Here is a 22,820-nt window from a genome sequence, read left to right as displayed (position 1 = left end):
TTTTACCACTAGGTGGCTCTCTCTCCCATGATGCACAGTACAGGGGCAGGCATAATACCTTCCCAGGTTTTGCATACATTAATCAAATCTGTAAGCTGTCAAAGGCTTATTTCCATCATCAGAGATGCGTATGGCCGGATAGCGCTTGTAAAAACAAGGCCTTTTGCAATTTTCTGCTTGTTAAAATTTGCAGCCGTACTTGAGTTATTAACCTTTAAATGTTCTTTTTATCTTAATTTCATGTGGCGCAGGGCTCACAAACCGTCACCTTCCCCTGTGATCGATGGTTGGCAAAATCTGAAGATGACAGAGAAACTATCCGGGAGCTCGTCCCATCAGACATCTTCACCGAAAAGCTCACCAAGGACGGCACTCTGAAACAGATCGAAATGGAGGTTGAAGACCCCCTGGAGAGTAAGAACATAGGGATTCAGAAGGGGTTGTCTGAGCAGGGGTCCACCCCTTTAAGGTTAATAGGACATGCAGAAATCTATGGAAGATGGTATTGGTACATTGACACAGAAATACAAAATGCCAATAGAGCAATGTATTAGAATCCTAAATGAGTACCAGTATACATTAATAGCCAATTAGATGTGAACTCACCTTTAGGGCTGTAAAACAAGTTTTTTCAATCCAGCAAAGCAAATTAAAAACAAAAATATTTTATTATGACGCCCTTAAAACAGTAGCACAGGCATAAAAAAAAAATGACGCGTTTCGATTAAGAGTCAGCTAGACACGAAATGCGTCAGTACATTTTTTTTGCCCATGCTACTACGTTGATGAAGTCATAATAAAGTGTTTTTTCATTTAATTCGTTTTGCTGGATTGAAAAACCTCTTTTTACAACTTTGAACAAAGCTGCTATGCCGCGTATAGTGAAGTGGGGTTACCCTCTATATGCCTAAATACCTACTGGTAGAAATAGAGCAGATGAGAGACCCTAGCAGTAGATCCTACACACATTCTCTGAATTTTAAGGAATCCTTTATAAGGAATTCTTCTTTTAGGTCTTTGTTTTTATTACAGTCTCAGAGTTAATAACTTTATTAGAATCTCGAATTAAAGGCAGTTCTAGTAGGTGTCTCCTGAAGACTCGTCTACCTGAGGGACAGCGAAACGCAGACCTTATACTATTGGTAGATCATATTTCCTACTAGCTTTGCGCCATGCAATGAGATGTGGTTGCTTTCTGCTCAACACATGAGACTGAGGGTAAATGTTTGCCTTTTTGTGTGTGGTAGTCATCAACTTGCGGGCTAGTCGGTCTTATAGGATTTGAAGTACGTTAGTGCACACATCGTAATTCATCAACTAGGCTTGTTTATATTTGTATATATTAAAAGGTGAGTTTTTGTATACCATTTTTTTAAAATAATTATCTGGATAATTATTATCAGTAACTTCTAGATCTTACTTATTGAGACTTTTTTTTTTATAAAGTCGCTGTGATGGTGTAATATGTTATGTGGATATCATTTTTTGTATATTCCTATTTTTAACAATTCCAGTTATTTTTATAGTGTTTTTCTTATTACATTGTAAGTCTACAGCCTCACTGTATCTGTCTCTTGATGACCCCCTGTAGTGCATTAATCCCTAAGGCCCTTTGTTCTCCTCTGGGGGGCCTGGAAACCGCCCCAACTGGTTTGACTACCCCTGGACAAGGAAGGGGGTGGGGGGAAGAACAGCAGCTGGACAAGTCAGTTCCGGTCTGGACAGGATCGTACAAAGACAGCACTTCAGAGAGAGAAGGACCCATTTTATCCTCTGGTGCTAGAGTTTTGGAATCTCGTTCCCTGGACATTTTATCCTGATACTGGACTGTATTCTTATTCTGGACTATCTTATCCTTTGTGTGGTGGAATGAATATGGACCTTTTCGTATTTTTTCCTGAAAAAAGGTCTTGGAATTGTTCACTCTTCGCTTGCTCTGTTGATTGTGTGATACCAGAGAAGGACCCCGTGACAACTGGTGGCAGCGGTGGGATCAACAGAGCATAACCCAATGGAGAACCACCCACAGAGTGAGTACAGAAATTGGACTGAATGCAGTTTACAGGAGAGAGCCAGAGACCTGGGCCTGAACTACCAGGGACTGACTAAAGAGGCCTTAATCGATCTACTGCGCGCTAGCCCGGCCACCTCCTCCCAGATGTCTGAAGGACGAGCACTGGAGACAGGGATCCCCTTCCAGAAAAGCCAGTGGTTGGTGTGGTACGAAGAAGAGATGGCGGTTCCGGGCCCCGGCGTCTCTCAGGAGTACAAGGAGGAGGCTGCCCGCCGGGCACAGCGGAGACAGGAAGCAATGGAGCTTGAAAAAGGGAGTAACGCAATGTGGAGTGTAACCCCAACAATCCGGGAGCCTGTACGGATCACCCGGACAGAGTTTAAGCCATTTGATGAGGCTTCTGGAGATGTGGAGGGGTTCGTCAAAGACTTGGAGCATCAGTGTGCTGTGATGGAGGTGTCCCACTCTAGCTGGATGCGTTTGTTAGTGGGGCTCCTGAACGGAAGCATGGCGGAGGCTTACCGAACCATTGATGCACTGCGGAACCGGGATTATAACATTGTAAAGCGGACTATCCTGGATTACCATGCTATCACCCCAGACTCATATAGGGCCAAGTTCCGAGACCGCCCATGCACCATGGGAGGATCGTTTAGGATGTATGCACATAAGATGTCCGAAGCATGTCGGAGATGGCTGGAAGAAGAAAGCGCCTTAACTGTGGAAGATGTTATACAGGCGTTCCTTATAGAACAATTTCTTGCCAAGTGCCCTGCAGAGGTACGGGAATGGGTCCGGGAGCGCACGCCGTGTACCGTGGATAGAGCTGCAGCCCTGGCCGAAACGCGTATGTTCGAAACGCGTATATCTGCACAGAGATTGAAGCTTCAGAGACTGGGAGTTCTGTGGAAACTGTTTGGGTAAGAATACAAGGACAGAACAATGGAAAGGACACCATTGTAGGCATTTACTACAGGCCGCCTGTGCAAGCCGAAGATATAGATGAACTCTTTATGCATCAGATGGCCAAGTTCTCCAAAAAATATGACATGGTTGTCATGGGAGATTTCAACTATCCAGACATTTGTTGGGAATCTCTCTCAGGCAAAACTAACAGGTCAAGGAAATTCTTATCCTCTGTTGCTGACAACTTTATCTTCCAAAAGGTAAGGGAGAAAACAAGGGGAACTGCTACCTTGGATCTAATCCTTATAAACAGGGAGGAAATGGTTGAGGAGGTAAAAGTGGCTGGGACCCTAGGAGGTAGCGACCATGCTATTTTAGAATTTTGGATAACTAGAGGTGGAAGACCTGTGAAGACTCAGACGTCAAGGTTAGATTTCAGAAAGGCAGATTTTAAGGGATTCAGAAAGAGAATTGGAGGGATCCAATGGCTGGATATCCTTAAAGACAAAAATGTCCAGGAAGGATGGGAAATCTTGAAAAATGAAATTCTCAATGCACAGTTGTTAACAATTCCGAAAAGAGGGAAGAATAGGAAGCATTTAAGGAAACCAGGATGGATGAACACAGAACTTAAGCACATGCTAAAAAGGAAGAAAAAAATGTTTATAAAATGGAAAGAGGGAGGCATATCTAAAGAAGAATATAATGCTGTCTGCAGAACCTGCAGGGCACAAATCAGATTATCTAAAGCTGAAAATGAACTGAGGCTTGCAAGAGATGTCAAAAGCAATAATAAAGGATTTTGGGGATATGTCAAAAGTAAAAGAAAAGTCAAAGATGCTATAGTATTTTTACAGGATGAAAATGATGAAATGGTAAGACAGGATGTTGAGAAGGCTGAACTTTTAAATTCCTATTTTGCATCTGTTTTCTCTCAGAAAGGTAATGCAACATCAACTGTTATTCACTGTCCTATTAAGGGAATAGAAGAATCCAGGATATCTATAAACAGAAAGATAGTGAGGAAACACTTAGCTAACCTAAATGAATTCAAGTCTCCAGGTCCAGATGAATTACACCCCAGAGTACTGAAGGAGATAGCAGAAGAAATTTTTGAACCCCTCTCCATAATCTTTGAAAATTCTTGGAGAACAGGAGAAGTGCCAGAAGACTGGAGAAGAGCAAATGTTGTTCCTATCTTCAAAAAGGGGAAGAAGGTGGACCCAGGCAACTATAGGCCGGTGAGTCTGACTTCTATACCAGGAAAGATCTTTGAACAAATTATTAAACAACATGTATGTCAATACCTGGATAAGAATGAAGTGATTAAACAGAGTCAGCATGGGTTTGTAACTGATAAGTCATGTCAGACTAACTTAATTTCCTTCTATGACGGTATCACTGATTGGGTGGATCAAGGAAATGCTGTAGATATAGTATATCTTGACTTCAGCAAAGCATTTGACAAAGTCTCTCATACAATCCTTATTGAAAAAATGACTAAGTATGGAATGGACAAGGCAACTGTTAGGTGGATTCATAACTGGCTTAGTGATCGGACCCAAAGAGTGGTCGTAAATGGCTGCACATCCAGTTGGAAGAATGTCTCAAGTGGGGTACCACAGGGCTCTGTCCTGGGCCCTGTATTGTTCAACATCTTTATCAACGATTTAGATGAAGGAATTGAGGGTAAACTGATTAAATTTGCTGATGACACAAAGCTAGGAGGGATAGCTAATACTAGAGAGGAGAGAGAGAGGATTCAAAAAGATTTAAATAAACTGGAGAAGTGGGCAGCAACTAACAGAATGGTTTTTAACAGGGAGAAATGCAAAGTACTACATCTGGGCAATAAAAATGAAAAAAGCATATATAGAATGGGAGGGATAGGGCTAAGTGACAGCACATGTGAAAAAGACTTGGGTATACTAATAGATCACAGACTGAATATGAGTCAACAGTGTGATGCAGCAGCAAAAAAGGCAAATGCAATTCTAGGATGTATTAACAGAAGCATACAGTCTAGATCACGTGAAGTCATTATTTCCCTCTACTCCTCTTTGGTCAGACCTCATCTGGAATATTGTGTCCAGTTTTGGGCACCACATTTTAAAAAAGACATCAACAAACTGGAGCAAATTCAGAAAAGAGCGACCAGAATGGTGACCGGTCTGCAAACCCTGTCTTATGAGGAAAGGTTGCAGGATTTGGGAATGTTTAGTTTGCAAAAGAGAAGACTGAGAGGAGACTTAATAGCTGTCTACAAATATCTAATGGGCTGTCACATTGTAGAAGGATCAACTTTATTCTCATTTGCACAAGGAAAGACTAGAAGCAATGGGATGAAACTGAATGGGAAGAGACACAGATTAGATATTAGAAAAAACTTTTTGACAGTTAGAGTGATCAATGAGTGGAACAGGCTGCCACGAGAAGTGGTGAGTTCTCCTTCAATGGAAGTCTTCAAACAGAGGCTGGACAGACATCTGACTGGGATGATTTAGCGAATCCTGCTTTGAGCAGGGGGTTGGACCAGATGGCCCAGGAGGTCCCTTCCAACTCTATGATTCTATGATTCTAAGCCCTTACTATTCGGCCGCAATGGAGGAGGCTTCTGGACAATGAACCACGGCCTGCTCCCGCGCCCCGTCCCCCTCCAATTATATCTGCCCTTCCACCTAGTCGCAAGTTGATGACAATCACGCCTCACAATCCTAGGCCCCAACAGTTCCGACCACGACCTGGGGGTATCACAGAGAGGAGGTGTTATGGGTGTGGGCAACCTGGATATTTGCAGTCTGGCTGTCCCTCCAGGATTCGGAGGGAGCCCCACGCAGCCCCACCTCATCCAGTGCATCTTGTACACTCCACCACACCTAAGGAAGAGCTACCACCACCCCCACCAGAGTGGACCACCGACCACGGCACCATAGATACCCCTCCTGGAGTGTACGGACTCCGGCCTCTGTCCTTTAGCTACTCAGAGCAACGGCAACGCCACCTGCAGGATGTCTTTATTGATGGATACAAAGTGTCAGGATTTAGAGACACGGGGGCATTCTTGACTATCGCTGACCCCCATGTGGTCGACCTGAGGCAATTTACCAGGGTCCCGGAATTCCCATTGTCCTGGCGGGGGGTGCCCGCAAATATATACAGCGAGCTTCTGTGCATTTGGATTATGGTTGTGGAGAAAAACTGTGTTGGATTGGAGTTATGGGAGGACTTCCTGCAGATATCCTCCTTGGGAAAGACATTGGGGAGTTACAGTGCCAATTTGTGGGAGCAGTCACCCGACTACAGGCCCTTCAAGCACTACGTCATCCGGACCCCACCGGGGAGCAACCACCACGAACCGCATCAGAGTCGGTAAGCAATACTTTCGCTGCTACTACATTGGGAGAGTCTTGGGACAGAGAGGAGTTTAGGAGAGAAATAGAGGGTGACACTACCTTAGCAGCCCTTAGGCGAAAGGCAGAAACTGGGCACATGGGAGATAATGGGGATGGCTTCACTCGAGAAAACGGACTGTATTATCGTGTAACAAAGGGCAGTGACCAGGGCAACCCTGATGCAACGACCAGGCAACTCATTGTCCCTCAGAAGTACAGGGCACAGCTACTTCAACTGGCCCATGACATCCCCTTGGCTGGGCATCAAGGGAGAAAAAGGACTGAAAAGAGACTCACCCAAAGTTTTTACTGGCCGGGCGTCTCGCAGTCGGTAGCCCCTTATTGCCGCACCTGCGATGTGTGCCAGCGAATGCGGCATCCAGGAGCTCGACAAAAGGTACCCCTGCAATCCCTGCCCATAATTGAGGAACCATTTCAACGTGTAGCCGTCGACATCATAGGTCCTCTGGCCTACCCCAGCAGGTCGGGGAAAAAATATATCCTGACCGTGGTGGACTATGCCACTAGGTATCCTGAAGCTGTGGCCCTGTCCAGTATTACAGCAGTAAAGGTAGCCGAGGCCCTTGTTACCATCTTTACCCGGGTAGGGTTTCCTAGTGAAATATTGTCGGATCAAGGCACTCAGTTCATGTCAGATCTGGTCCAGTCCCTATGGCATACCTGTGGTGTTCGAGCCATTCGCACCACCCCATACCACCCGCAGACCAACGGACTATGTGAACGCTTTAAGGGAACCCTAAAAAATATGCTGAGGGCTTTTGTTGACATTGAAAAAGACTGGGAAAAGTACCTGCCACATCTCCTCTTCGCCTATCGGGAGGTTCCCCAAGAGTCCACAGGGTTCTCTCCCTTCGAACTACTGTTTAGCCGGAAGGTCCGTGGGCCTCTCACTCTTCTGAAAGAACATTTGGAGGGAGACATCTCAGATACCGGAATGCCCATCGTTCCCTATGTTCTAGAGCTCAGAGACCGTCTCGCCCAGCTAGCTACCTTCGCTAAAGAACATCAGCGAATGGCCCAGTCCAGACAAGAAACCTGGTATGACCATAATGCCAGGAACCGGGAATTTATGGAAGGACAGCAAGTGCTCATGATTACTGCTTCCCCTGCCAACAAGCTTCAAGCAGTGTGGGAAGGCCCTTATCAGGTTGTCAAGAAAATTAATGACACTAACTATGTTATTGCCCTGGACTCTAGTGGTCGACGACAGAAAACCGTCCACATTAACATGCTGAAAGACTACCACGACCGATCTCTGCCTGTTCTAGCTGTCTGCCACCCCCCTAGTGATACCGCCGACGACGAGTATCTTCCAGATCTCCTCCAGGTTGCCCAAGCGGGCTGATCACTGGAACAAGTGCCCCTGGGCTCCCATTTATCGGATATACAAAAGGACGATATTGTCGCCGTACTAAGGCCGAGGGCTGCTGCTTTCTCCTCAAAGCCGGGGAAGACTACTCTCACCAGCCACCATGTGTAAACCCACGGACAACGCCCCATCCAGCAGGCTGCCTACCGGGTTCCAGAGGCTGTTCAAGGCATGATAAAGAACGAACTGGATGAGATGAAACAACTGGGAGTTATTCAGCCTTCTCACAGTTCTTGGGCCTCTCCTGTCGTCCTGGTCCCCAAGAAGGATGGTACAACACGATTCTGCGTTGATTACAGATGACTAAATGATGCCACCAAGAGTGATGCTTATCCCATGCCCAGGATTGATGATCTATTGGATCGTCTGGCCTGTGCCCAATTTGTGATCACGTTAGACTTGAGCAAGGGGTACTGGCAGATACCCCTAACGGAGGACGCTCGGGAGCGCTCAGCCTTCATTACTCCATTTGGGCTTTATGAGTTCCTGGGAATGACCTTTGGGATGCAAACTGCCCCCGCTACTTTCCAGAGACTGGTGGATCGACTGTTACAACAATGTCAGGACTTTGCCTGTGCTTACTTAGACAACATTGCCATTTTTAGCACAACCTGGGAGGAACATCTTAAACACTTGGGCATAGTGCTGGCCTGTATCCTTACTGCAGGACTGACCATTCGCCCTGATAAGTGCCAAATAGGGATGGCTGAGGTGCAGTACCTCGGGCATAGAGTAGGAGGTGGGACACTAAGGCCTGAGCCTGCCAAGGTGGAAGCCATTAGCAACTGGTGTAGACCCCAGACTAAAAAGCAGGTACTTGCATTTTTAGGAAAAGCTGGTTACTATCGCTAATTTGTTTCTAACTTCAGCACCTTGGCCAAGCCCCTAACCGACCTGACCCGCAAGAACATGCCTAGGAATGTGACGTGGACGACGGCATGCGAGAATGCCTTTTCAGCGTTAAAGACTGCCCTCGTCACTGCTCCTGTCTTGGCTGCCCCGGATTATAAACGCAGGTTCCTCGTGCAGACAGATGCATCCACCTTTGGGATTGGGGCAGTACTTAGCCAAGTGAACGCCGCCGGAGAAGAACATCCTGTTGCTTTTGCCGGTCGGAAACTACTGGATCGGGAAGTTGCCTATGCCACTATTGAAAAGGAGTGCCTTGCCATCGTATGGGCGCTAAAAAAATTGCAGCCCTACTTGTATGGCAGAGACTTTACGATTGTTACAGACCACAACCCCCTCACATGGCTGAATCGCGTATCAGGGGACAATGGAAGATTGCTGCGGTGGAGCTTGTCCTTACAACCCTACAGCTTCTCTATCCAATACAAGCGGGGAAGCCAACACCAGAACGCCGATGGACTGTCTCGACAAGAAGAACCATAGGCTTTCCAGGCCGACCTACCCCTGCCACTGTACAAGGAACTATAAATAACTGAGCAATGTGGACTAAAGTGAGCAGGACAGAAGTCTGTGTAGACCTCATGGCGTGCTCACTTATTATGGGGGGGGAGAGGTTGTGCTGGTGTGATATGTTATGTGGATATCATTTTTTGTATATTCCTATTTTTAACAATTCCAGTTATTTTCATAGTGTTTTTCTTATTACATTGTAAGTCTACAGCCTCACTGTATCTGTCTCTTGATGACCCCCTGTAGTGCATTATTCCCTAAGGCCCTTTGTTCTCCTCTGGGGGGCCTAGAAACCACCCCAACTGGTTTGACTACCCCTGGACAAGGAAGGGGGTGGGGGGAAGAACAGCAGCTGGACAAGTTAGTTCCGGTCTGGACAGGATCGTACAAAGACAGCACTTCAGAGAGCGAAGGACCCATTTTGTCCTCTGGTGCTAGAGTTTTGGAATCTCGTTCCCTGGACATTTTATCCTGATACTGGACTGCATTCTTATTCTGGACTATCTTATCCTTTGTGTGGTGGAATTAATATGGACCTTTTCGTATTTTTGCCTGAATAAAGGTCTTGAAATTGTTCACTCTTCGCTTGCTCTGTTGATTGTGTGATACCAGAGAAGGACCCCGTGACAGTCGCAAAAAAAAAGAAGTCACAAAATCACTTTAATAGATGGGTGAAGTGGAAGCTGGAGTAACCGCTCTAGACAGAAAGGACTGGCACATGACTTATTCCTTCCAAAGACCTTAGTAAGGACCAGGTGGCACTCTCTACAGGTGGTAGAAAGGCGATTCCGGCAGCTAAATAGGAAAGGGTTCTTTACAGTTAGAGCAGTCAGTGTGGTGGAATGCCCGACCACAAGAGGTAGTAATGGCCGACACTATAAGGGTGTGTGCATACGCTGCGGATTCTACTGCGGATCCGCAGCGGTTTTGGCCCTGCGGATCCGCAGCATTTTCTGCTGCGGTGTACAGTACCATAATATCCTATGGGAAATGGAAACCGCAGTGCAGACGGTGAGGATTTTTCCGTGCGGATTTGCTGCGGTTTCTAATCCGCAGAAAGAATTGACATGTCAATTCTTTGTGCGGAATCCGCTACGGTTTACCATCTCCTCCATTGTAGAGGTGATAAACCACAGGGCAAAACCGCAGAGCAATACGCAGATAAACCGCAGGTCTTTTGACCTGCGGATTTTGCTAAATCCGCACGGATCAATCCGCAGCAGAATCCGCAGCGTGTGCACACACCCTAACAGCTTTTAAAAAAAAGCTTGCTACACAGAGCATTGTGGGTTATAGTTACAACAGTGACTAAATGTACAATTGGTGGAGAAAGGTTGAGCTTGATGAACCCAGGTCTTTCTTTGACCTATGCAACTATATATGTTGTACAGTACCTCCTGAGTTTTAAAAATTAGTTTTTCCTGATGATCTATTATAAAGGATCACATTCACACCTTTCACCGCTTCTCCAGGTGAAAGGACAATGGCTAATTGTGTTTACGGAAAGACGGTGGGAGGACAGGATTCTAATTTGTCATATTTTTCTAGAGGAACATCATGACTGCCATATTTCCGAGCATATTTTCACCATCCTAAACGCACCAAACAATACTATTACTGTATATATCCATAATTCGGGGGGTTCCTCACGACTAAATATCCTGAAGCTTGCACCCACAATTCCTGACGCCAGATAACAGATACCATATACCCGTGGATGGTGTGGATATCAAATTATTATTGGTATGGCATGGAAATATTGCCCTTGCATTGCCTTGCGATGTCCCTGATATGGACTAGAGACAACCAGTCTGCCTCAGTGGCAATTATGTCCCACTAACGAGGAAGCGCACAGTGAAAGTTTCCTCTTCCACAAACTAATTAATTTATCTAGACATAGACGAGGATTCTTTTGGTGATTTTGAATTTTGATTTGTCTGATCCAGAATTCAATCCGTGACAACATATAACACGTATAACGTAACATGTGAAGGCATTCACGCCTATAATAATCCAGAAACACAACCAGCATGCACAACCCAAACATACAACCCAAACACGCCACAAATACATTATGGCAAAAATAGACTACATAGCTTAGGGCGACAAATCTTGGATCTGAACCGGAAAATACCAACTCTGTTCATACCTAGGATGGAGGGGAAGGATGTAGTGAATGTGAATTGTTTATATAAAAGCAGTATTATTTCTGAGTTGCAGCCTCATTATTACTTAAAATAAGCAATGACCACCAGTCCAATAAGGTGTCAGAAAAAGCAGGGTAGGACTAATTACTAAAATACTATTTTATTAAATGCGATTAAAATACTTTCAAAAGAGAGACCAAAACCCAAACATATAACACATACAGTACATGAAATCAAAAGAAATCCCCAAAGTTTCAAAAGTTACTCAGCATGAACATCACAATTATCAATGCTCAAATAGCGATTTACCTTTTATCCCTGTGTTTTTTATGGGTTTTTACTAATATTCCCCATTATAATACACTTTAACTTCCCCTGATGAGTATATTAAAACGAAACACGTCGGGAAGCGCCTAGCATGGGGTCATAATATAAAGGGGGTTCCACATTAATTCCTTCCGTGGGGTACTGGTTGGGTGAAAGTGAATACCTCCCCCCTCTGGCAATAGGAATCGGTGGCCCTCCAAGAAAAGGTTGGACAGATGAAACAAATGAGGCGAGATTGTTCCATTACTATTAACTCCGGAATACTAACCGGTATGGATAATTATACTCTACCTCGTACTATGAGCACAATATTGACTTAAAGAGCATTACTATTTGAGCATTGACAATTGCGACGTTCATGGGGAGTAACTTTTGAAACTTTGGGTATTTCTTTTGATTTCATGCACTGTATGTGTTATATGTTTGTGTCTTGGTATCACTTCTGAAAGTATTTTAATCGTATTTAATAAAATAGTATTTTAGTAATTAGTCCTATCCTGCTTTTTCTGACTCATTATTACTTACCAGAAAACAGATTCCTCATGGCACAGACCTGTTCTCACAGCAGCATAGGCCCCATTTATCTCAATCCTAATCGATGTCAGGAGGATTGGGCCTGTAAATTATCTCCACCACTCATCTTTATAAATGCAGAACCAGTGTCAGTAACATCACTATTACTGAGCAGCAGCCTCATTATAACTGAATACCCCATGGTTTTCTTATGACTCGGACATGTTCTTACAGCAGCAAAGGCCCCATATATCTCAAACCTAATCGGTGTTAGGAGAGTTGGGCCCATAAGTTATCAACCAAACATCACTCATTTATATTAATAAGTACACAAGTCAGAGTTGCGTTATTTTTTAATGAGCAGTTGTCTCTTTATTACTGAGTAAATGACACGATCCTTATGACACAGACCTCTTCTTACAGGCACAGAGGCCCCATATATCTCAATCCTAACCAGCATCCGGAAAACTAGGCCTTTAATTGAAAACGTCACTTGTCTATATCAATTCAAATACAGTTTCATTACTAGTTATCAGCCACCTCTTTATTACTGAGCAGATGACAGGTTCCCGATGACGTAGTCCTGATCTTACAGCAGCAAAGTCGCAATGTATACATCTCAATCAGTGTCTGGAGAATTGGGCCTGTAAATTTAGCATCCCTTGTCTATGTAAATGCAGATATAGTGTCTGTAGCGTCATTATTAGTGATCAGCCACCTATTTATTACTGAGCAGATGACAGGTTCCTGCGCTTACAGCAGCAAATGCACAATACATACATCTCCATGGGTGTCAGGAGAATTGGGCCTGTAAATTATAAGCATCCCTTGTCTATATAAATGCAAATACAGTGTCTGTGGCGTCATTATTACTGAGCAGCAGCTTTTTAATTATTACTGAGCAGATGACAGGTTCCTGATGACGCAGGCCTGTTCTTACAGCAGCAAAGGCATGATCGATCTCCATCCTGATTGGTGTCAGGAGGATTGGGCTTGTAAATTATGAACTTAATGGATGACGACAAGTTTTACTGTTGAATCCACTTCTTTGTAATGGCACAGATTTACAGGAGAAGCACTATGCCAGGGATCCCTCCCCCCCCCCCCATCCTGCTACTGACCCAGCAGCTGCTTCTGAGTCCCCCCCAGTCTGGACTCCCCATACAGAGCCATGTCAGGGGGAAGGCGGGGTGCGCCGACACCTCCTATAACAAAAGCCGGGACTAATGTGCTGCATTAATGCATGTTAGCCTGTATTGTTACTCCGTGTCCATCCATCTGTTCCCGGAGGGATCGCAATACTGGGATTATTCTACATGCTGGGGCCTGTGGGGCACCGTCTGGGTCACACTCCACAGTCCGCAGCATGTTCATTGCAATTCTGCAATTTTCAGTTCCCAACCTGATGCTTTTATCAGATTCACAGTAAAAAAAAATTTGAATTTCTTATTATATTATTATTATTGCTATATGTCAGATTTTGCAATCTTCTTCTTTTATACAAGTTAGACTTTGTGGATAAAAGTTTTGAGAGGCAAAAGTGATAAGTCAGCGGCTCGGTGAACAAAACATTCAAATTTTGGGTCCATGGCCAGGAAACTCCCCAGATCTTAGTCCCATTGAGAACCTATGGTCAATCCTCAAAAAAGAGGAAGGACAAACACACCGCACTGATTGGACAAGAATGGGCGATCATAGTCAGGATTTGGCCTAGAAGCCGACATCCAGCTGCTGGAGCAAAAAGCTGAAATTTAGAAAATTAATGGTCAATGCTGTAAATATTGAGTCTTTGTATAAACTATGTATTTGTAAATGAAAATGTAAAACCTCCTGAAATGCTGACAATTGTACTTCAGTAACCGTAGAAATATCTGGCTAATAGGCAGAGGCGTAGCTAGGGTTTTGGTTCGGGGGGATGGCAAAACTTCTGAGTGAGCCCATAACTCGGTAACTTTGATTACAACTGGGTGATGCAGCCTAATAGTGGAGGAGAACCTCAACAGATGACCGCGCTGTTGCTGAAAATAATCTCTATATAAAGACCAATATTGATGTTACCGCCATATGGTCAGTGGTAAATACCAGTCCTACAGAACATATAAGAGATTACAGCACAGTTGTAGATAATGACTTACATCTGACTATCTTTCTAATGGAATCGATAACTTTTCACATCTTTTCCATCTGCCCAGACAACTTCTCCAGCCAGGACTCAGCTACAGAGAATACAACAAAGACACGTTTCAGGTCTCATATTTTCAGCACTGTCCCCAATGGGACTATTCCCAACCTGCACAAACTCCTCATCCTGCTGGTACCCCAATACTGAGTCTCTGCCAAATGTGTCCCTTATTACTGCACCTACTGTGTGGTACTATGTACCCGCTAAATTCCAAAGCAACCCGCTAGAATATAGTAACGCCAGGTGCAAATGCCCTAGAAAATAGTGCCCACATTTTTCCCACCGAGAATGTAATATTACCCTGTGTGTGTCCCTTTGACAGTCACAGTAACCTGAGTTCCCCTATAACAATTAGTGCCCACTTTGCATTTAATAATGTCCCGAGTCTCCCCCGTGTACAGCTTCCCTATACATAGTATGATGCTCTCTTATACACAGCATAATGCCCCCTTACTGTATATATACTGACCTATTAGTATCCCTCAAACTGTTTGATAGCTCTAACACCGTATGATGGCCCCGTCACTATAATCTCCACACTGTATGATGACCCCCTAGATAGCCTCCATATAGTATAATACACCATAGTCCTCAATATAGTATAATGCACTCACCATAGGCCTCCATACAGTATAATGTAATCCTCATAGGCCTCCATATTGTATAATGCACATTCCCCATAGGCAGACTCTATATAGTATAATGCACTCCCCATAGGCAGACTCTATATAGTATAATGCACTCCCTATAGGCAGTCTCTATATTGTATAATGCACCCCCCAGGCAGTCTTTATATAGTATAATACACCCCATATAGGAAGATTCTATATTGTATAATGCACCCTCCAGTCAGACTCAATATAGTATAATGCACCGACTATAGGCAGACTCCATATAGTATAATGCATACCACCATAGGTAGACTCTGTATAGTATAATGCACTCTCTATAGGCAGACTCTATATTGTATAATGCCCCCCCAAGCAGAATCTATATAGCATAATGCACCCCTCATAGACAAACTTTATATAGTATACTGCACTCCGTATAGGCAGACTCTGTATAGTATAATGCACTTGGGTCGCCCTCCCAGGGCTGTGGGGTACTCGGTACCTGGCCGGTGTCAGGGGGAAAGGTGTCACAGCGGCGGTGACCCGGTCCGTGGCCCTGGGCGCCCAAATCAATGGTGGTTTGTGGTTAATGGAATGGAATAGTTCATGACACCACCTGTGGTGTTTGGCAAGCAAGATGTTAAGCCAACGCTGCATGCAGATCCTCTGGGGCTGATGATGGGTTGCAGCATAGATGGTGTAGCTCCCCACAGGTGAAGCTGTAACCCCAGGGTAGTGTAATTGCAATAGATGAGAATAGGCGCAGGTGGTGTGAGGAAGGTTGGTACCCAGATGTAGCGGTGCTGACGGTGTTAGCGCACAAATGAATGGAAGACACCAGGGCTTGCAGTTCCAAGGCTTTACTCACAGTTCGTGGTACACACTGGTGCCCGCTTCCATGCCTTGTCCTCCGGGGCAGAGCCTCAATCAACCTCCCGGGCAAGTCAGGATTCTCTTCTCCAACACTCCGCCAACATGTACCTTTCCTGATCGACTCCTCTATTGCGCCTTAAGGTGTGAAGATCTCCAGTACTGTGGTACTCTGGAGTTCCTCCTGTCAGATGTTCCTAACAACTCTACTCGTATGACAGACAGCTGTAGCCTCTCTCGGGGACTCCCTTCTCCGGAGTCCTGGCTCTCTATTCAGTTGCTGTTGTGCCCCAAGTCTTAGATGGGAGTAGTGCATTTACAGCCAACTACTCCACCGGTGTCTGCTGCAGAACCATAAGTGTCCATACAACCTCGGGGACCGAGCCCCGGCCTTGCGCTCAGAACCTATAGGCAGGGTTCCTCTTCCAAACCACAACTCCTCTCTGTTCTCCTACTCCTTCATTCCGTGCTGATCCTTCTCTCTCTTATGGAAGCTTAGGTTGCAGTTCTACGTCTTTTTCCTTCTGTTCCTTTCCCGTGCCAGCCGGCCCAGATCACTGAGGCAGCTGCAGCACTCCTTCTCTCCTTCTTCTAGGGATCTCCTTCCTCTCGGACCCGTCCTCAGACTCTCCTGACTGACTGTCCAAACTGATCTCAGGCTGACCTCTCAGATTGCTCTGTAATTCTAAACCTTCCCAACTTTTTATATGAATCTCAACTCCACCCACCTCCCAGCACATCCAGTGTTCCATGCAGGGAAACACCAGAGGTACTCTGCTACTCTCTAAGCACTGAGCCGCAATGTGGTTGTGCAGAACTACCCTGTTGTGTGGGGTGCGAGTGTTGGAGTGTGGAAAGGAGCCCCCAACTTACCTAGGCGGTGGGGCACTACACTTTAAGGGAAGGTGCAGTACCTCTGTGGCAACTGAGCCTCAGGGGCGCCACACACTCCCCATAGGCAGGCTTTATAATATAATACACTCTCCATAGGCAAACTCTATAGTACAGTATAATACACCCCAAAGGCAGAATCTATAATATAATGCATCCCCCCGTAGGAAGACTTTGTATAGTATAATGCATCCCACATAGGCAGAATCTATAGCCTAATGCTCTCCCTATAGGCAGAATCTATAGTATAATGCACCCCCAATAGGGAGACTCTATAGTATAATGCACCCCCCATAGGCAGATTCTATAGTATAATGCACTCCTCATAGGCAGACTCTATATAGTATAATGCACCACCGTAAAAAAATAAATAAATGCAATACTCACCTCTCCCCCTGGTTCCTCTGCTGCTCTGAGCGCTCGCACATCTCCGGACAGCAGGCGCCAAGTAGTGACATCATCTCGACCCCTGTCAATGTCTGCGTCAGGGACGTCAGACGCTGAGAGGGGGATGATGGGAGAGGGAGTGTAACGCTCCCACTCTTATCAATGGGGTGAACTGTATTGGCCTCCAGCACTTGCGATGACTGGCGAGGGGCCCACTGCTGGCCTCCTCCTGCTCAGGGGCCCCATAGGGGCTGGGTGGCAGAGCAGGGAGATTGATTCAGATCCTTCCAAACACAAGATATCATCATATGGGCAGTCCAGAATTGTTTAAAAGCATAGTAGTCTTAGTGTACGTAAATTTTTGACTTTGCCGTAAGAAATAAAAATGCCTTAAAACATTCTCTCTCTCTCATTATTCCTGGCATTTGGCAAATATTAATAATTATAGAAATCCTAATTGACCGAAACGAGAAAGTTTTATACTCATTTCATGTCAGATATTGGGAAAAAACATGCAGATGTTTCTTGTTCTGTAGTGTATGTAAACGTCTAACTTCAACTGTACATCTCCAGCACTAAAATCTTTTCTACAGTATTAATGCATCCAAATTTCATATATTCCCTGTCTGCATACATCTTGGCGCTTGCAGAGTGCTGCTGTATGCTTTTATTTGTATATTTTACAGTCATAGCAGATTGCACCCGCTCAGACTTGTTTTATTCCACTCAGAGGTGCTGTTCAATTGTTGTTTTCTTGTAGATAGATACCGTACATACCGTACATACAAGATATATAGAAACGGCACTCACAGGTGACAGTAAAAGACTAAATAAATGACTCCATAGGTAATCCTGTGTCTAACTGTTGGATATCAGTGATGCTATACGCTCTATTACAGCTCATACATATTATGTATCCGTGTACACCGGGGACATCTACGGGGCCGGCACTGACGCCAATGTGTTCCTCACAATATACGGAGATCTTGGAGACACTGGGGAAAGAAAACTCAGCAAGTCCGAAACCAACTCCAACAAGTTTGAGAGAGGACAGGTAACCAAGTTTATAAGGAAAATGTCAAGGAGCTGCTGTTGATGGATCTATTTAGCGACTAGATAATTATGCATAATCATACAGATTGAGTTTATAATGGTGTGGTACTGTGAATGGGATGAAATCTGGCATCATTCCTTTATTATGCGCTATCCTGGGTATTCACACAAGCCATAATTAGAATTAACATAGGCCCATAATGAGATCAGTCACCAGCAACCTGCTGATTGTTTCCATAAAGAGTGAACATTGCTACATGTTAATGAAGAAATGAATGCATCATCATTACTAGGTTGACAAATTCGTCATAGAAGCCGTGGACCTGGGCACCCTTTATAAGATAAAAATCCGTCACGATAACTCCATGCTGAGCGCCGACTGGTACCTGGAGAGGGTGGAGATCCTGAACGAGGTGACAGAGGAGACGTACATGTTCTTGTGTGAACGTTGGCTCTCCACCAAAAAGGAAGACAAAAGGATTGAGAGGATCTTGTATGAAAAGGTATGTGGACACTACTCAGCTGTTTGCTGCTTTGAATCATAGAATCATAGAATCGTAGAGTTGGAAGGGACCTCCTGGGCCATCTGGTCCAACCCCCTGCTCAAAGCAGGATTCGCTAAATCATCCCAGTTAGATGTCTGTCCAGCCTCTGTTTGAAGACTTCCATTGAAGGAGAACTCACCACTTCTCGTGGCAGCCTGTTCCACTCATTGATCACTCTAACTGTCAAAAAGTTTTTTCTAATATCTAATCTGTGTCTCCTCCCATTCAGCTTCATCCCATTGCTTCTAGTCTTTCCTTGTGCAAATGAGAATAAAGTTGATCCTTCTACAATGTGACAGCCCTTTAGATATTTGTAGACAGCTATTAAGTCTCCTCTCAGTCTTCTCTTTTGCAAACTAAACATTCCCAAATCCTGCAACCTTTCCTCATAAGACAGGGTTTGCAGACCGGTCACCATTCTGGTCGCTCTTTTCTGAACTTGCTCCAGTTTGTTGATGTCTTTTTTAAAATGTGGTGCCCAAAATTGGACACAATATTCCAGATGAGGTCTGACCAAAGAGGAGTAGAGGGAAATAATGACTTCACGTGATCTAGACTGTATGCTTCTGTTAATACATCCTAGAATTGCATTTGCCTTTTTTGCTGCTGCATCACACTGTTGACTCATATTCAGTCTGTGATCTATTAGTATACCCAAGTCTTTTTCACATGTGCTGTCACTTAGCCCTATTCCTCCCATTCTATATATGCTTTTTTCATTTTTATTGCCCAGATGTAGTACTTTGCATTTCTCCCTGTTAAAAACCATTCTGTTAGTTGCTGCCCACTTCTCCAGTTTATTTAAATCTTTTTGAATCCTCTCTCTCTCTTCTCTAGTATTAGCTATCCCTCCTAGCTTTGTGTCATCAGCAAATTTAATCAGTTTACCCTCAATTCCTTCATCTAAATCGTTGATAAAAATGTTGAACAATACAGGGCCCAGGACAGAGCCCTGTGGTACCCCACTTGAGACATTCTTCCAACTGGATGTGCAGCCATTTACGACCACTCTTTGGGTCCGATCACTAAGCCAGTTGTGAATCCACCTAACAGTTGCCTTGTCCATTCCATACTTAGTCATTTTTTCAATAAGGATTGTATGAGAGACTTTGTCAAATGCTTTGCTGAAGTCAAGATATACTATATCTACAGCATTTCCTTGATCCACCCAATCAGTAATACCATCATAGAAGGAAATTAAATTAGTCTGACATGACTTATTAGTTACAAACCCATGCTGACTCTGTTTAATCACTTCATTCTTATCCAGGTATTGACATACATGTTGTTTAATAATTTGTTCAAAGATCTTTCCTGGTATAGAAGTCAGACTCACCGGCCTATAGTTGCCTGGGTCCACCTTCTTCCCCTTTTTGAAGATAGGAACAACATTTGCTCTTCTCCAGTCTTCTGGCACTTCTCCTGTTCTCCAAGAATTTTCAAAGATTATGGAGAGGGGTTCAAAAATTTCTTCTGCTATCTCCTTCAGTACTCTGGGGTGTAATTCATCTGGACCTGGAGACTTGAATACATTTAGGTTAGCTAAGTGTTTCCTCACTATCTTTCTGTTTATAGATATCCTGGATTCTTCTATTCCCTTAATAGGACAGTGAATAACAGTTGATGTTACATTTCCTTTCTGAGAGAAAACAGATGCAAAATAGGAATTTAAAAGTTCAGCCTTCTCAACATCCTGTCTTACCATTTCATCATTTTCATCCTGTAAAAATCCTATAGCATCTTTGACTTTTCTTTTACTTTTGACATATCCCCAAAATCCTTTATTATTGCTTTTGACATCTCTTGCAAGCCTCAATTCATTTTCAGCTTTAGATAATCTGATTTGTGCCTTGCAGGTTCTGCAGACAGCATTATATTCTTCTTTAGATATGCCTCCTTCTTTCCATTTTATAAACATTTTTTGCTTCCTTTTTAGCATGTGCTTAAGTTCTGTGTTCATCCATCCTGGTTTCCTTAAATGCTTCCTATTCTTCCCTCTTTTCGGAATTGTTAACAACTGTGCTTTGAGAATTTCATTTTTCAAGATTTCCCATCCTTCCTGGACATTTTTGTCTTTAAGGATATCCAGCCATTGGATCCCTCCAATTCTCTTTCTGAATCCCTTAAAATCTGCCTTTCTGAAATCTAACCTTGACGTCTGAGTCTTCACAGGTCTTCCGCCTCTAGTTATCCAAAATTCTAAAATAGCATGGTCGCTACCTCCTAGGGTCCCAGCCACTTTTACCTCCTCAACCATTTCCTCCCTGTTTATAAGGATTAGATCCAAGGTAGCAGTTCCCCTTGTTTTCTCCTTTACCTTTTGGAAGATAAAGTTGTCAGCAAGAGAGGATAAGAATTTCCTTGACCTGTTAGTTTTGCCTGAGAGAGATTCCCAACAAATGTCTGGATAGTTGAAATCTCCCATGACAACTATGTCATATTTTTTGGAGAACTTGGCCATTTGATGCATAAAGAGTTCATCCATATCTTCAGCTTGCACAGGCGGCCTGTAGTAAATGCCTACAATGGTGTCCTTTCCATTGTTCTGTCCTTGTATTCTTACCCAAACAGTTTCCACAGAACTCCCAGTCTCTGAAGCTTCAATCTCTGTGCAGATATACGCATTTCTAACATACAATGCGACACCCCCTCCTCGTTTATCAAGTCTGTTTCTTGCAAATAAGTTGTATCCTTCTAGTCTTGTATTCCAATCATGTGTATTGTCCCACCAAGTTTCAGTGATTCCAATGACATCATATTTCTTTTCCTGTGTTAGTAGTTCCAATTCTCCTTGTTTGTTGCCCATGCTTTGTGCATTAGTATAGAAACATTTTAGTTTGTGATTGGTTTCTCTTTCTCCAATATTTTTTTTAATTAGATTCTTTCGTCTTTTTTCTTCCTTTCCACTTCTAATAGCAGAGTTCTCAATAGCATTTGTCAGGTGTATGGCTTTTTCTGGTCTTTTGCTTCCCTTCCCATGTTGTTCTAGTTTAAAGCTCTCCTTACAAGTGTAGCAAGGCGACTTCCAAATACCTGCTTTCCAGTCTTCGTAAGGTGCACCCCATCTCTAGCAAGTAGTCCATCGTATAAGTAGTTCACTCCGTGATCCAGAAATCCAAATCGTTGCTGACGGCACCATCGACGTAGCCAGTTGTTCACCTGCAGAATCTTATTCCACCTCCTTGTTCCATGGCCATCCACTGGGAGGATGGAAGAGAAGACCACCTGCGCTCCCAGTTCTTTCACTTTCTTGCCTAAGTCTTCAAAGTCTCTGCAGATGGTTTCCAGGTCGTTTCTTGCTGTGTCATTTGTCCCCACATGTAGTAGCAGGAATGGGTAGTCATCTGTAGGTCTGAAGAGTCCTGATATCCTGTCAGACACATCTTTAATTTTTGCACCTGGAAGACAGCACATTTCTCTTGAAGTTATATCCGGTCTGCAGATAGCGGCCTCTGTTCCTCTCAACAGGGAATCCCCCATGACCACCACTCTCCGTTTCTTCTTCACAACATTTTTCTTTCTCCATCCAGGAGGACTCTGAAGGCGTACAAGGTTGCTGTTTGTTGGCAAAGTCTTATCCTGATGTATTTCTTCATCGTTTTCCTGCGTGAGAGCCTGGTACTGGTTTCTGAGCAGTATGGGTGCTGACTGCCTCCTGATCCTCCTGCTTCTCTGGGTCACATGTCTCCATTCCTCTGTTTCTTCAGGTGCACTTCGAATTTCTTCTCTTTCTGTAACATGAAGAGATAATTCTGCTCTGTCCAAGAACTCTTCACCTTCCTTAATGATCTTCAACGTAGCTAACCTCTCTTCGAGATTTTGCAACTTTTCCTCCAACAGGGTCACAAGCTTGCATTTGTGGCATGTGAAGTTTGGCTTCTCCGATTTCCTCTTTTCAGCTGCAACGGCCAAAACCCAGTGATCGTTGAGCTCGCGGAGACTCTTCACTTATCCCAGAAGGCACTGGGAATATGCAAATGATCTCCTCAAGACTCTTCCCCTGGTTTCTCCGATTTCCTCTTTTCAGCTGCAACGGCCAAAACCCAGTGATCGTTGAGCTCGCGGAGACTCTTCACTTATCCCAGAAGGCACTGGGAATATGCAAATGATCTCCTCAAGACTCTTCCCCTGGTTTGGAGGTGGTAGTGGCCCCCTGACCTCTTGGATCCCTGT

General features: G+C 44.2%; 1 protein-coding gene across 4 annotated transcripts in view; it reads left to right on the top strand.

Moving 5' to 3' along the window:
- Positions 1 to 22,820, top strand: part of LOXHD1 (lipoxygenase homology PLAT domains 1) — a 283,627-nt gene that overhangs the window by 215,121 nt on the left and 45,686 nt on the right. For all 4 annotated transcript variants that reach the window (XM_073589763.1, XM_073589760.1, XM_073589761.1 and 1 more), the window contains 3 exons: positions 252 to 414; positions 17,949 to 18,103; positions 18,396 to 18,605. In XM_073589763.1, the coding sequence (XP_073445864.1) occupies positions 252 to 414; positions 17,949 to 18,103; positions 18,396 to 18,605 (528 nt within the window). The remainder of the gene's footprint in view (positions 1 to 251; positions 415 to 17,948; positions 18,104 to 18,395; positions 18,606 to 22,820) is intronic.

Source organism: Dendrobates tinctorius, unplaced genomic scaffold (genome assembly GCF_039654945.1).
Source record: "Dendrobates tinctorius isolate UK_male_01 unplaced genomic scaffold, ASM3965494v1 ptg000113l, whole genome shotgun sequence".
In the NCBI taxonomy this organism is placed as follows: domain Eukaryota; kingdom Metazoa; phylum Chordata; class Amphibia; order Anura; family Dendrobatidae; genus Dendrobates; species Dendrobates tinctorius.
This window is presented reverse-complemented; position numbering and strand designations above follow the sequence as displayed.